General features: G+C 37.7%; 1 protein-coding gene across 1 annotated transcript in view; it reads left to right on the forward strand.

Moving 5' to 3' along the window:
* The window catches only part of METTL25 (methyltransferase like 25), a 50,285-nt gene that overhangs the window by 14,787 nt on the left and 19,900 nt on the right, over nt 1-15,598 (forward strand). Inside the window, exons 4-6 of the mRNA XM_020777808.3 lie at nt 4,273-4,911; nt 6,503-6,647; nt 13,057-13,151. Coding sequence (XP_020633467.3) covers nt 4,273-4,911; nt 6,503-6,647; nt 13,057-13,151 — 879 coding nt within the window. The remainder of the gene's footprint in view (nt 1-4,272; nt 4,912-6,502; nt 6,648-13,056; nt 13,152-15,598) is intronic.

The raw sequence follows: 15,598 nt of genomic DNA on the forward strand, positions 1-15,598 counted from the left end.
GTTTTCCTTCTCCGAGATTGGCTACCTTCCATGGCTGATGAGCCCCACCTACCCGGCCTGCTCTTTAATAGTGCAGAAGTATGATCCGACCGTTAAAACTTTCCTGCCTCCCAGGTGTATGCAAATCTAATTGGCTTTCCTATTTACCATATTAGGGCCAGAGATAGAATCAGAGAATTTGAGAATTTCGTGTGCCACTATGCGCGCGGTCCTGGGACATGCTCATTGAAAGCATAAAGCCCACCCCCTAGACCCCACACCCAGGCCATGCGGTGGGGGACCAAAAGAAAGCCCAGAAAAAAACCTACGCAGCAAAATGTCCATGCAAACATACCTGGCCTTCAGCCTCAGCCCAGCTTCCTAGAGAAAAGTAATAAGATAACAACATAAAACAAAATTTTTTATAGTAGTGTTGAAGACCAATAAAGATGATAATTATTATGTGTGATGAAGTTAATTCAGATATATGATGACAACCCCCCCCCCATTAGGTAAAGGTAAAGATTCCCCTTGACAATTTTTTGTCCAGTCGTGTCCGACTGTAGGGGGCGGCGCTCATCCCGCTCTTCAAGCCATAGAGCCAGCGTTTGTCCGAAGACAATCTTCCGTGGTCACATGGCCAGTGTGATTTAGACACGGAACGCTGTTTACCTTCCCACCGAGGTGGTCCCTATTTATCTACTTGCATTTGCATGCTTTCGAACCGCTAGGTTGGCGGGAGCTGGGACAAGTGATGGGTGCTCATTCCGTTGCATGGATTCGATCTTACGACTGCCGGATCTTCTGACCCTGCAGCACAGGCTTCTGCGGTTTAGCCCACAGCGAAATAATGTGTTTGGAAGTGGCTTAGCAGTTCCTCCTTTGGTTGGCATTGTAGGACTATGTAGCTTGCCCAAGGCCACATAGTCAAATCAGGTAACCTCATGAGCAACACATGCTTCTTGGTTATTTTAGCTGCTCCCTCTCCCAGGAGGCACAGTTTGCATTTGAACTCCCAACTCCTGGATCTTCAGGTGGGTGCTCCAACTCACTGAACTATACTCAGTCAGTTTTGAATAAGTAAATAAATAAAAACATAGGCCGAAATCCAGTTGCTAGTCCCAAACTAGTGTAAACCGATTGAGCCAATTGTTGAATTGTATGTTCATGTATATGTAGATCCCTTTGATTGAGCTGGGATTACCAAATAGGGTCAGGCTTCAGGCCCTCTGTAATTCTATTGTAAAAGGTCAGTCTAATATCAATTGAACTGTAAAAATAAAGCTCTTTTTTGAACTGAAGCTTACTTGCTAAAAAGTGTTTTGCTTTGTTACATTGAAGTTTTTGCCTTGTTGCTTACAAGAACTATATATGGATTTATTACTTTATCCATAAAGTTTTCATTATGTCTTGGAGCTTTCATTTTAATAGTTTACATTTGCATTGCATGGCAAAGTTTAATCAGTACTATTTCAACAGGGATTAGCTTTTTTTGAGTGCCTTTCATTTCACCGTGCTGAACTTAACTTTCATTGCACCTTTCAAAGGGAACACAAATATTAATTAAATGTGATCGTGTGGGTGAGTATGTTTTTAAATTGTTTAGAAAGTCAGTATAATTGGCTTCCCAAGACATTGCTGGCAAGTTGACAGGCACTAGAGGTCAGTAAAGTACAACATTTGCTGTATAGAACCATGCTGCTTGCACATGAGTGGTGAATGGCAGCTGGAAGCCACAATGAAGGTGAAAAAAGTACGATGCATTGAATTAATATATAATATAGTTGCTTCACGGTAGTTCTTGAGACACAGCATCATAATTTTGTTTCGTCTGTGTTCTAGATGGAGACATTTGGTATGGATTATACATAGTCAAGAGGGGATTGTTTAAATGTAAAGGTATACGTATTCCATCTTCTCAAACCTTTGTTTTAGCTAGAAAATTCAAGAAAAGCAAAGTGGCTTTTTCCTATATGGAATTATTAGTTATTTTTCTTCTGTATATTCTCTTCTAGTTTGAAATATTTAAATTATGTAAGTTTGGAGTATTAACTGCCAATACTCTCTTTTAAAAGGCATTTGAGGCAAAATCATGCTCTCTCTTAGGTTTTCTAAATTCAGGTTATTTGTTGTATTTGATTAAATTTTTATTCCAAAATGCTTCCTTGAAAAAAAAGGGCAAATCCTGCACCTAAGTTTTATGTAGATTAAGCTCAGTTCAAAACATGTAAGCATTTTGTGATGGGTAATATTAGCCGATAAAATGTTCTACTTAGAAGATTTAAGTGCACTTTAATTGGTCATCCTTTCTTACAGTAACAAAGAGCTGTGTGTAAGGAGGACAGGTTGCTAATAGTCACTTCTCACTAACAACTGTGATTATGAGCAGAGATGAACTTCGTAGAGATATCCACTTTCCAGAAGCACACAAATTTGTCTGGACAAGGTTCCTGAAAAATATGGAACCCAAGAAAGCTTTCTTTGTTTATCCTCCTGGGAGAAGTGGATGAATATACAAGGCAAAACTAGAGAGATGGTGGTATTATAGGGACTCTTCATGACAGTATGTAAGCAGGAAAATGAGAAGGCACATTCAGGTATTACCTTGCCCATGAGCTTCTTAGGGTTACCTAAGTTACTGTTTGCCTTAGCTCCCAATCTAAAGCACTGTCCTATTTGATTTTAATTCTGCCTGAGGCAATGTGAGTAATACATTAGGCCTACTGAAACCTACTGCATAAATGCTGGAAATATTGTTAATTATTATCATGAGTTAATTTGAACTAGGGATATAAACCATACCCTACTTGTTTCATTCTTACAGATAAGGATAAGAAATTACGGCATGTGTCGGCTCATTGACGGGGAGAGCAAGGAGTTCTAAAGTGTTTTGAATAGAGATCTAATTGTAGTGAGAATGCTGTATGCAAAAAATGGCAAGTTTTGCACAAAATTGTTTGTATTCTCTGAAATGTTTTTCAATTACTTGGATTTAACAGCTAGACAAAATCAAGAAGGTTGCCGCTTTATTTAAGAATTTGAAGCACCGGATGAGTTCCTAGCATCTTTCTTAACAATCAGCATTTCCTTCTGTGATGGATGATTGTGAATGTGTCTGTGTGTGATTTGCTTCTCACAGCAAAAGGATACTAGATACATTTTACAAAAATGTAAGAAGTTTTGGGAAAGGAACAACACTTTGTTTCACTCATTTTCGCAGGACTTTCCCTGGCTATAATTTCTCACTACAGCAGTTTGTCATGTCAACATGCAAATAAGGAACTGAGTGAGTTTTCTTTCCATCCCTAATTTGAAAACAGGATCAACCCACTTGATTTTCACACTTCTTTCAACACAGGTTTGAAAAAAAATGAATCCAGAATGTATGATCTCTTCCCGGAATCCAGAGGGTAAAATGTCATCTGAACAGTCTATCTACAGTGTACTAAAGTTGGCAAATATCTGCTCTCTCACACACTTTGACGGCAGGGGAATGACAGACCAAATATTACTTTCCTAGCCACAAGGCTAGGAGCCTCGTGGCACAGTGGTTAAACTGCTGTACTGCGGCCAAAACTGTGCTCACAACCTGGGGTTCAGTCCCAGGTAGCTGGCTCAAGGTTGACTTAGCATTCTATACTTCTGAGGTTGGTAAAATGAGTACCCAGGTCATGGGGGGGGGGAATGTGTAGCCTGCATAATTAAATTGTAAACTGCCCAGTGAGTGCTTTAAATGCTGTGGGGTGGTATATAAGCAGCACGATTTGCTCTTCACTTTACTTTTAAAAGACTTGTTTCCTGTCTTGTGCATCTAAATGTTGTACTATGACTTCTTGCAGAGTCAAATCTTGGCTTCATATATGTATGCAAAGTTTTATTCCACCCGTTGAAAGCTAGCTTCATATTCTGGCTTGGAAGCCATTGACCCTACTTCAGATGTAACCTAAAGTTTTGGTCAACTGTGGCTTCCAGGGCTTTTTGTCTGTTTTTTTAAAAAATAAAGGAGCAAAAAGGATTAGTGCAGAAGGCTTATCCACATCTCAATTTATTATATCCAGATTTTGTCATCCAAATGTGACCATTATGTGCTGTAGGTAATTTTTTTAAAACTGAAGGGAAAAAAATATAGAACAAATACATTTTCTCTACTTGTTTTAAGATGGGGTTCTAGTTTTTGTTATTAATATATGGACATGAACTACTTTAAAAATATTTGTCTGCTATAGGTTTCAGGTTCTAGTTGTTAATATATGGATATCAACCACTTTTAAAAATATTTTTTGTCATCTACAGGTTATTGACCTGGGTTCTGGAAAAGGCTACTTGAGCTCCTTCCTATCGTTACAGTATAATCTGAAGGTTTATGGAATTGATTCCTCTAATATAAACACCCATGGAGCTAATGAAAGGAATAGGAAATTGAAGAAACACTGGAAAGCCTATCAAAGACGGGCAAGAGCAAATGTCAGAGGCCAATTGTTGGAAGAGGCAAAGCAAGGACCAGAACAAGATAAAGAGAAATATAAAGCAAATGCCAGTGAAAAGCTCTTAAGTACCAATAACAGTCTTCAAAGTCAGGCCCAGGTGGCAGCTCAAGATTCCTTTCTTTTTCGAACAGCTGATGTTTTCACAGACTCTGATATATGTATTACTAACAAACAATATGAACTTCACTGTGTGGCTCAGCTGCAGAGTGCTGAGAACAACATTCCAGAAAATGTATTTCTAAATATTCTGCCTGCTGATGCTGTGGAAACTGACTGTTCACCAAGAAGTAATTGCAAGGAGCTCTGTGATGAGGAGAAAGAACGAAGGAAGATGGTTTCTCTTAAAGCCAAAGCAAGCAGGTCAAAAGATGTCAACATATATTGTCCATTAACATCGTACATCACAGCTGAAACAGAGCTACGTGATCTTGTTGCTGATCTGGAGGTTATTATCATTACAGACTAGTTGACTGGGTGGTTGATTGAGCTCAAGACATTTTAACAAAGACTCCATAGCAGGGGTGGGGTGTAGGGTCACAGCATAAAGGAAATTTACAATGTGGACTCTGTTTTGCCTTTCATAAGTAGAGGTGTAGTAGAATTGGATTCATGAATTGTTTGCCATCCATTTCCCTTGCTGCACCATTCCCTAGATAAAAACATATGAAATAATACTCTATGAATCTCGGAAACATATTTTAACTAAAAATTTAGTTCACTGTTGCTTTCACATTTTCATGAGATCTATTTTTCAAAAAAAATTGTGCAGATCTTTTAGGGTTTCAAGAATTTAACATTAATAATTATCACAACTTCAGTATGCAGGGCATTCAGGACAGGTTTCATATATTGTAGTCAAAATTCAGATGTGAAAGGACAAGTATAAAAGGTATGAAATTTACTTTTCTTTGGTTTGAGTAACAGAAGTACAAGACTGTTTTTTGCATTGTATAAAGAGTGTATTATTTACTGGTTAAATACTTGCTGTTCAGTTTGATTGATTCTGTCTGCCATTTTGTGCAACCCTCACATCCAAATAGTATATGGACATCAAGCAATCCTATATGGTCCACAATTTGCCAGGATTGTGAAGTGACTTAAGAAGGCTGAGATAGTGAAAAAAAAAGTTTTAAGTGTGTTAGTGGAGTGCAGATACACTGCACCACTTTAAAAAAGTAAAAGACAAATGGAAAACTAAATTTGGCCTTGGGCAGATTCACAAGCAGACCTTTATGAGAAAAGCAAACAAAAATCCCTCTCATTTACCTCTCCTGTCTCTTCCCATTCCCAAGATGTTTTCCATTTGTCTCGTATCTTTTTACAGACATTTAATACACTTATGAAAGGTTTTTTTTTTCTGAGTTCCTCTGCCCCTCCAAGGAGCCGTTTAATTTGCAGATACCGTAAAATTGCTCTCTTAAGCAACTTGACACTATTGGCAAATTCAGGATATGGCCAGTTCAAAAAAGGAAGGTTTGCTTTGGTTCATTTCCAGCTATCACACCTGCTGGAAATGAACCAAAATGCAAAACAGTAGAAGCCCCTGACTGGCCAGAAAAATGCAAGTAGAGATGCTCTTGTTTGCTTCAGAAAATATGTTGTCTGATTGCCAGCTTTAGGAGTAAAACAGCCCATGCCCACAACAGACCAGACAGTGGGTTAAAAGTCTCTGTAGTTGCCCTCTTATTTTGCTAGAGACTGAGGGTGCGATTGCACAGGAAAATGGATCACGATTTGGATTGTTTATACACTCTGGATTGTTTATAAACTTCTTCATCACCACTGTGATACTTCATGTACCTGTTCTCTTCCTTCTCCTGAAGTAAACTCCTAATTCTCCATTTGTCCGTTCTTTCTGAAGAGGGTAGAAGTAAAGAACAATGCAAGGTTACCATTCTTATGGGGTAGAATTAACTCAACCTTGTTTACTGTCAGGCTCCTGATACTGCAGAAATTTATTTCACATGTTCCCTTTAAATCCTACCCTACCCCACTCAGATAACTCTCTCTCTCTCTGTCTCTCTCTCTTTTTTAAGGACTGTGTACTGGTGGGTCTACATACCTGCGGTGATCTTGCTCCAAGCACGTTGCGACTTTTTAACGCTAAACCTGAAATCAAAGCTGTGTGTAGCGTAGGGTGCTGCTATCATCTGCTATCAGAGGAGCAAGAAACTCAGAAAGGTATTGCAATAGTATTCTGAGTTGAATGTTCTTTTGATTGTTTTTTTAAAAAAATCTTTAATAGCTCTCTTTTATTTCACTCTTTCTTCATTTTAATTATGTTTCATAAAAGACTCGCTTCTGAATGTCCAGTAGTGTTTCCATTTTTGCTACCCTTATCAACATTTGTACTAACCATAAGCTTACTAATACTGAATTTTTTTAATATATGTGTTTTTATTCTACCTGAGTCAACATGTGTTTAGATTGTTACTGTGTTTCCCTGAAAATAAGACAGGGTCTTATATTAATTTTTAAAATTATTTTTAATTTAAATTTTAATTAATTTTCTTACAGTTGGAAAAGACTTCCTCTTTTAACTTTTGTTACTTTGCTTTGAAACATAAAGAATGAGAAGTGTAAATTTTGGAGTGGTACTTGAGTTAATATTTTGTAGTAAAAACAGATGAAAGACCCCAGAAATAGGTTCTAAAAGCATGGGCATTGAATTTTGAAAGACTGCTTGGCTACAATTCTGATTTCTGTTGATCGAAGCAGACTGAACTTAGTAAAGTTGTGTTGCTTCTTTGGAAATGACCTGCTCAGTTCTGCAGGCACGTCAAGGGACAACACATTCCTTTAGTAATTTGCACAATTGGGAAGTTGAGTTTTGAATGCCTGACTTAGAGTGATGAAAGAATCTTTTTCTGTCTCCTGTAGTATCCATATACCATGTTTCCCCGAAAATAAGACAGGGTTTTATATTAACTTTTGCTTCAAAAAACACATTAAGGCTTATTTTCAGGGGATGTTTTATTTTTTTATGTACAACAATCTACATTTATTTAAATGCAGTCATTTCATCTTCTTCTGGTTGTTGCACAATGGTGCAGGGTGGGGTTTCACTTAACTAGGGCTTATTTTTGGGGTAGGGCTTATATTATGAGCATCCTGAAAAATCATACTAGGGCTTATTTTCAGGTTAGGTCTTATTTTCGGGGAAACAGGGTAAAAACAAATGCCTTTGATACCATGGTAGCTTATGAAATACTCCAAGCTAAAGATCAAAGCATTTGATTTCATTTCCATACCATCTCAAAATATTGCTGTATTAGCAGGGGAGGGGAACATGTTTGCAGTGTTTGACTCAATTTGTGAGATCTCTGACACATGGCTGTAAAGGACGTAACAGATGTTTCTAACCAACATGAATGTTGAAACATTTAAAAACCATTATCTTATTGAATTTCACTGACAGGCTTGTGGTTCTCTGACAGTCTCTCCTACTAAGTGTCCAGTTCAAAATATAGAACATTTTTGTTGAAGAAACAGTATAAAGAAATGCTGGGTTTAATCTAAGTCTCTTTTTCTTTTTTGAAGTGCAGAGCAAAGCAAATGTTCTTTCATAAATACTGTAAATGAAAGCCAGAATTTGCCTTAAAAGGGTACAGAGGCAAATCCAGATTCTTCTGTATGCTTTGGTGGTCAGGTGGAACTATATTTTGCTTGTATGCTCTCTCATTTACTCCATGGTCATAAAATCCTAGATCTTATTAAAATATTAAAAATAAACAAATCATTGGCTCCAGATGGGAATTCTTAAACATTTCATATATGATATTGCTAATCATGTGCTTCACAACTAAAGTAATAGACACTTTAACTGGCTGCTCTGAGACAGACACTAGATTGGTCCCCTCTTTGTTGTCCCTCTTGCAGGCAAAGATATTTCTTTTTAAGCAGGCCTTTTGAAATGGAATGTCCATCTGAGAAATGAGTTTGAACAGAAAGGCTGTGGTATACAGTGGTGCCTCGCATGACGACGTTAATTCGTTCCGCAAAAATTGCTGTCGAACGAAAACGTCATGCGATTTTAAAAAGCCCATAGAAATGCATTAAAACCCAATTAATGCGTTCCTATGGGCTTAAAACTCACCGTCCAGCGAAGATTCTCCATAGCGCGGCCATTTTCTCTGCCCGTGCAGCGAGGAATCTGTGCCAGAAAACGGGGTGGCCATGTTTTTCACTCGGTGGCCATTTTGAAACCGCCGATCAGCTGGCTGAAAATTGTCGTATTGCGATGATCGGTTACCGAAATGGAACCGATCATCGCAAAGCGAAATTCCCCCATAGGGAACATCATTTTGCGATCGCTTTTGTGATTGCAAAATCTTCAACGTAATGTGATTTCTTCATCAAACGGAGCGCTCGTAAAGCGAGGCACCACTGTACTTTAGTGGGTTTGTTGTGTTTTTAGCTAGTTTTTCAGTGGTTTTTAATGACTGGCCTTTACTATTAGTGTGCATTTTAATGCTGCAAATAATGGTATTTTAATGTTATAATTTATTGTGATTTGAGTTTTTTGTTACTTTTAAGTCACTTTGGATCCCTTTTTGAAAGAAAGAAGCAATGAAAGTAAAGTAAAGAAGTAATACTATATGACAATTTACCCTTCCCTCCTTATACCATAATATTTCTTCTCTGTTTAATGATAATGCCATAGCCTAGTGGTCAGCAAAGAGGATAAGGGTGTGTTTAGGAGACTGGACCATATGGGGAAAGTTCACAGAGCACGGTTTGCTATTCATGTTGCTCTGCTTTGTCTCTGAAGATATCACTTTTGTCAGAGGTGAGGAGTATCATATACCAGATGTGACTGAGTTCCAGCATAAGAACAGAAAAGCCTTCTCTGGGCAGTGATCTACGACTCTGAGAAAAAGAATTCAACAGTATTTCTGAACAGCACCAAGATATTTAGGCTTGATATATGACGTACTGGCCACTTACACAAGAAGCACGATTCTGTTGAATGTCCTCTGAGCAAAATTCCCTGCTGGTATTGTAATACAGAATTCTGCTTTTTGTGTAACTGTTGTCTTTGTGCATGTGGTGATGTCCATGAAGAAAATCTGCTTGTGCGATGGCAGTACTTGCATAAATGGTATAATCCTGTGATAGCAGGAGCCCAGCAGGACACTAGCCATTTAATTTGTCTTTTTCACCTAAAATATTTTGTATTCTAGGTGAACTTTCGGAATCTGTTTTCATTAAAAAAAATTGTTTACTTCTAAAATAATTTATTCTTCGCATTTAAAAAAAAAGTAAATCAAATATTTGGCTTTCAGGTTAAGGCTTTTGTTGTATTTTATATGATGGTCTGCAATATTTGTTTTTCTGCATTGGCCCAGTTCTGCGTAATAAGAAGTAGCTAAGATGTTATGCTGTGGCTGTAATTTAGATCCAGCTAATGCTTAAATTAAAAGATTTAATTGCACTTAAGTATGCCTAGTTCTGTTTTAGATTCACACATTTGTCACAAAAAGTTGTGTCTTGCTTTTAAACATTTGCTGGTTAATATTTTTGTTGTGCTAATGATAATCAGCACTTGTAAACTCAACAATGAAACTCTTTGTTGTCAACTTAAAAACTAACATAGAGTTTATCTGTAAAAAATAGCCAAAAAAGAGAAAGGGTGATTACTTCGGTTCCATCCATTGAGGCCTTACTTTTTAAAGCTTAGCTTAGCTTAGTCACTAAAGTGCTATCAGCAAGTCTAGCTTGGACACAGTTTTTGGCTGCTACCTCCCGGATAGTAATCCTTATAATTAAATAGCTGATAAGCTGTTGGTGGTTTGTGAATTTAGCTGCTTATGAGATATAGGATCTGTATCAAGTCATGCTTGACTATTTATCTTTGGTCTGCAGCCATAAGCAACTCCAACTAATAAATGTATGATTAATGCAGAGCTTTTTGATGTGTTTGGCAGACCCCGAGTAATTTACACTGACAGCTGTATCAGATCCTCAGCCAGTTATGTATTTTTGACAGATTTGGCACAAATTTTATATTTTTCCTTGCGGCATTGCTTCCCAGAAGAGGTTAAAAATGAATCCTGGGTATACTTTTGATTGCTTCTTTTCTTTCCAATTTTCATGTTTTGTGTGTGAATAAAAATTGCACACCCTTATGCCACAATGGAACTTTAAAATAAAGAAAAAACGAGGACATAAATTAAAGTTAAAGTTTGGCTAGTGTTGAAAATGAAATGAAGGAACATTTTTTTTCTTCAAGACTATTGACACTCATGCATCCATTTTATTTTATTTTATTTTTGTGGGAGGATAGTTCTATACAGACAGTATACAGGAAGTCTTTCTAACAAAATGAAAGGGGGAGTGGTTTTGGTTGCAAATTCTTTTCCAATCAAATTACAGTTGAAATCACTACTTAGAAAAGCTTGATTTTATCATATGATTCCCATACACATAAAGTGCACTCTTGTTTGTTGTAAGCTTAATGTATTTTTACTATATATGCTTTTCATAGTTTCCCTGCCCTGATTGGCTCCCATCTTCACTAATCCTTTAATCACAGACGCTTCCAGTGCTTGAAAGTGTGTCTAAAGGTTAAAGAGTTTTTGAAGAGTACAAAATATTGCTTGCTTGTTCTGTGTATGTCTTTTTTCTAATCACAAATCCTGTGATTTTTGTTAAATAGTATAATATTAGTTACACTAATGATCCTTTCCCCTTTTATTTGAACTTACACATTTAAGGTGATTAATGTTGACGTTTTGCAGAGCTTTGAGATGCTACTAATCAATATTCTTTGTTATTTATTTATAGAAGTATAGGGGCTTATTGCTCAGCAGTATTGTAGGTAACAATATTATTTACTGCTGTGTTGTATTGTGGTTAACAGTACAAATAAGTGGTTGTTCTTTTCATGCTGTTTGATTCATTGTGATTTTGCTGCATGTGTGGATTACATTCCTGAATAACTGGTCAAGTTGTACAGCCCTTTTCGGTTTTTCCTCCTTAATACTGCAACAAAATAAGAAAACATATATTTTCAATCTGTACAGATTGCTTTAGGCAAACATGCATTGTGAAAACTTTGGATTATGCTTAATTAATTAGTGTGTGTCTTGATAATCTTCCTTCAATAGGCTGGAGTAACAGACTAGCCCAGAGGTTCCCAAAGTCTGCACTGTGGCCTCTGTGGTGCCCAATAGCAGTTCAGGGCACAACAAAACCCAACTAGCAGTATGGTGGAATTTTCTCTGTTTCTTTACTGAACCAGCCCTGCTGGTGGTGGTCTTCCTCCTCTAGTTCCAGCTCCTTCATGTTCCTTTACTTCCTGCTCTGCCTTGTATCCCTTGCCATTCCTCCTGCTCCACCACTGCTGCGGCTGCTCAAGGGAGCTGCAAGCTGGAAAAGTTTGGGAACCCCTGGACTAATCCTGTGGCACCTTGAAAACTAACAAATTTGTTATACCATGAGTTTTCATGAACTATGATAGAGCAAGTTTTGTAGTTTTCCTTTATTCGATAAAAAATCTATTTTTGGAAGGTTTTGTGAATGGTGATTACATAAACATCAATAGATATTGAACCGAACATTTGAAGCTTGCTACACTGCTTCCTTTGTGGGCAGCCTATTGATTTTCATTGTAATTAACTTGTAGTAAAGGATCTTTTTTTCCTCTTTGAAAACAATTTCAACTTTAAATCATTTTAAAAGGACATAGGTTGCTTTTAGAAGCTGATTTTTTTTTGCCTCATACTGAAACATTACCTTTTCATAATTATTTCTCTATTACTCTCTTCCATCAATTTGGCACGAACCCTCTTTTACTCAGCTTTGCTCATCTTCCTAAAGGACATCTCATTCTGTGGGTTCACAGGGTGAAACTAAAATTATTGCTTTGATTTACTAGGTACTGTAGATAATCAAGGCATTATTTTTAGCTGCACACTGAAATTTGTCCGAATTGGCATAGTTGGTAACAAAAACAAGAAGAGCCTAGAACCTGCAGGCTTCTCGTTCCATTTATTTTAATCATTTACCAGTAGGTTGCCATTCTGGGCAAAAATACAGAAAAGCAATTATGCTAAATGACTGACAATGATACTCCTCAAGTGAAGTAAGTATTAATCTCTAAACTGGATCTTCCACAGTTGGGCCTTATAGTAGGCTTGTGTGGGTTTTCCAGGCTGTTTGGCTGTGTTCTTAAGGTTTTTCTTTCTAACGTTTTGCCAGTCACTGTGGCCGGCATTTTCAGAGGACAGGAGTCAGTTCAACGGTGAGTATGCAAATACAAATGAATCAAATAAATACTGTGCTAAAAAATGGTAAGGTATAACAATCCATTTAAAAATAAGCAACTAAATTAAACTGAATAGCGTTGTTTAGTCATTAAAGTCGTGTCTGACTCTTCGTGGCCCCATGGACCAGAGCATGCCAGGCCCTCCTGTCTTCCACTGCCTCCCGGAGTTGGGTCAAATTCATGTTGGTGGCTTCGATGACACTGTCCATCCATCTTGTCCTCTGTCGTCCCCTTCTCCTCTTGCCTTCACACATTAATGTATGCTTAATAGCCAATCTAGATTTTTTTTAAAGTGATGCATTGTTTCTCTTTTCCCTGCAGGTGATGCTCAGGGAACATGGGGCTTTCCCATGTGCCGGTACTTAAAAGAAGAAGGCTGGTTCTGTGGTCGTAATGCCAGAATGACTGCCTGCCTGGTACAGTTTCCTTCTCCCTTCCATATTGTAGTGCATGCAAGATTAATTATAACAATTTAAGTCATTGTTTTAACTAATGAAATATACTGGATCCAGAAAGAAAAAAAAGAACTGATGCATCCTGATTTTCGTAGAAGGTCCACATTGAAATAGAATAGCCAGATTTGTTTCTGGGGTGGAATGAAGCAAATTTCCAAACTTGTTTGTATCTGGAGTACAGATCATAGTCAAATGAAGCACAAATTGCTTCAGTGTTTTTTTCCCCCTTATTTTGAAAAAAGCAAATGTTAAGCATACCTATATACTTAATATACAAACTTCTGAAGTTTGGAACCCTTCTGAAGTCAGGAACCCTCCCTGAAATTTGGCAGGGTTGTCATATTTCTATCTTTCATATACATTGATGCAAAAACAATAAAGATATAACACAGTTTTGCAATGAAAATTTGTTCGAGGATTGATCTGGATCCTGGGCATAAATCAAATCTGGTGAGTTACATATCATCTGGACTGAATCAGGATACATTTTAAAGCTCTGAATGGACCTCCAGATTGGATTGGGGGACCCATGCATCACAGTATTTGGCACAAGTAAAGTTAACCAAAAGCTGGTTGGATTGTACTCAGATGTGACAAGCCCTAGCAATTTTCTGAAGAAAGGAAAGTTTGTGGCAGCCCAGTGCTATTGACCTCATAAGCTTGCAGAGTAAATCAGATGACCCATCAGATTATAGTCTCTTTTAAATAAAGTATCTTTAAATCATTGTTAACACTTTATTTTGACATGGAAAAACCCTGATATTCATTCAGATGTTGAAGAACTTTTCTCTTATGTTGATGTTTTACTCCCCTCCCAAATTAGATTCAAATGTATGTACTTTGTTATATTTTCTCACAATCAAAATGTACTGTCAGTATTTGCAAAGAATTAAGTAGATCAGAGTGTTAGAGATGCTGTGCTGCTCCGGTTGCACTGGTTGCAGTGCTATCACAATCTTGTAATCCACATCTTTCCTTTCAATCAAATGCCTATTTAATCCTTCTCTAATCCTTTTATATACCTCAGTCTTTGCCCCTTTGACTTGCTCATCTTCTGTCTCGGCTTGCATAATTTTCTTATGTACAGGTGTCAGATATTGCTTTCTCCACATCTTGGTACTCCATTTTTCAGCAGGACAATGGGAATATTATATCCCTTTCTCTCTTTTATGTAGCTCCACATTGTTCTTTCTGATGCTCTTGTTATTTATCACATTTTATTATTTATTCAGGAAAGCCATGTTGCATGTTTTTTCCTGTGCACAATGCAAAAATGTAGACAGTATGCATGTATTATCACAGGGATGTGGTGGCGCTGCGGGCTAAACTGCAGAAGCTGCAGGGTCAGAAGACCAAGTAAGATCGAATCCATGTGACAGAGTGAGCTCCTGTCGCTTTGTCCCAGCTCCTCGCCAACCTAGCAGTTTGAAAGCATGCAAATGCGAGTAGATAATTACGTACCACTTCGGTGGGAAGGTAAAACGGCGTTCCCTAGTCACGCTGGCCACATGACAACAGAAACTGTTTTTGGACAAAAGCTGGCTCTGCGGCTTGAAAATGGGATGAGCACCGCCCCCTAGAGTCGGACACGACTGGACTAAAAATGTCAAGGGGAACCTATTATCACAATGTGGCAGTGTTCATATGGATGGTGCCCTGTTTCTTTTTGTGTGGCTGTTTTGACACTGCATATAAGATCAGTGATATAAGAAAATACATTTGAGCTTAACGTTTCAGGGGCACTGATATTTAGCAGCATTTACTATTCATATTGTACATTGATATTAAGTATTGCATTTAAAACCCTGACAAAACTCCAAACCATGTCACTGCCCAGAAACATACAAGTTAGGGCCAGAGGAAATGTGATACATACAATTCAGGCATTTAATATTTGTGTGAATATTTATTTTGAACAAATCATTAGGTGCAGGTTTTCCAATCAAGATCAGGAGATGGGGGATGGACAGGAGCATATTAACACCCACCTCACTGTCCAGGTCAAGTCCCCTCCTCTTGTTCTTTGTATTGGAACAAAAGCTTTCATTCATACCGTTGAAAGTTTTATTTCCGATGCAAATAGCAGGCACAAAGACCTAATCCACACTGGGACAAAACAAGATATAAAGGATTACAATCCTACCCAGGTTCAAATGGAGATCCCTTTCCAACATTTGCTAGTAAAATGTTATATGTCATAAGAGTGAAGCATATAAAAAGTAGAATGGGGGGGTGAGAAGTATATAAACTGTGAATTTTCATTTCACAGGAGAAAGGACTCATAATAAGTAAATGGAAGGTGAAGGGATTGGAACTCATTTGTTTTGAGCATAACTGAAAGGAAAACACAGTATGACAGTGTAGATTGAAAATCTGAAGGTCTGAATTTAGGATTTGGAGAATGTAGA

This window comes from Pogona vitticeps, chromosome 5 (assembly GCF_051106095.1).
Source record: "Pogona vitticeps strain Pit_001003342236 chromosome 5, PviZW2.1, whole genome shotgun sequence".
NCBI lineage: Eukaryota > Metazoa > Chordata > Lepidosauria > Squamata > Agamidae > Pogona > Pogona vitticeps.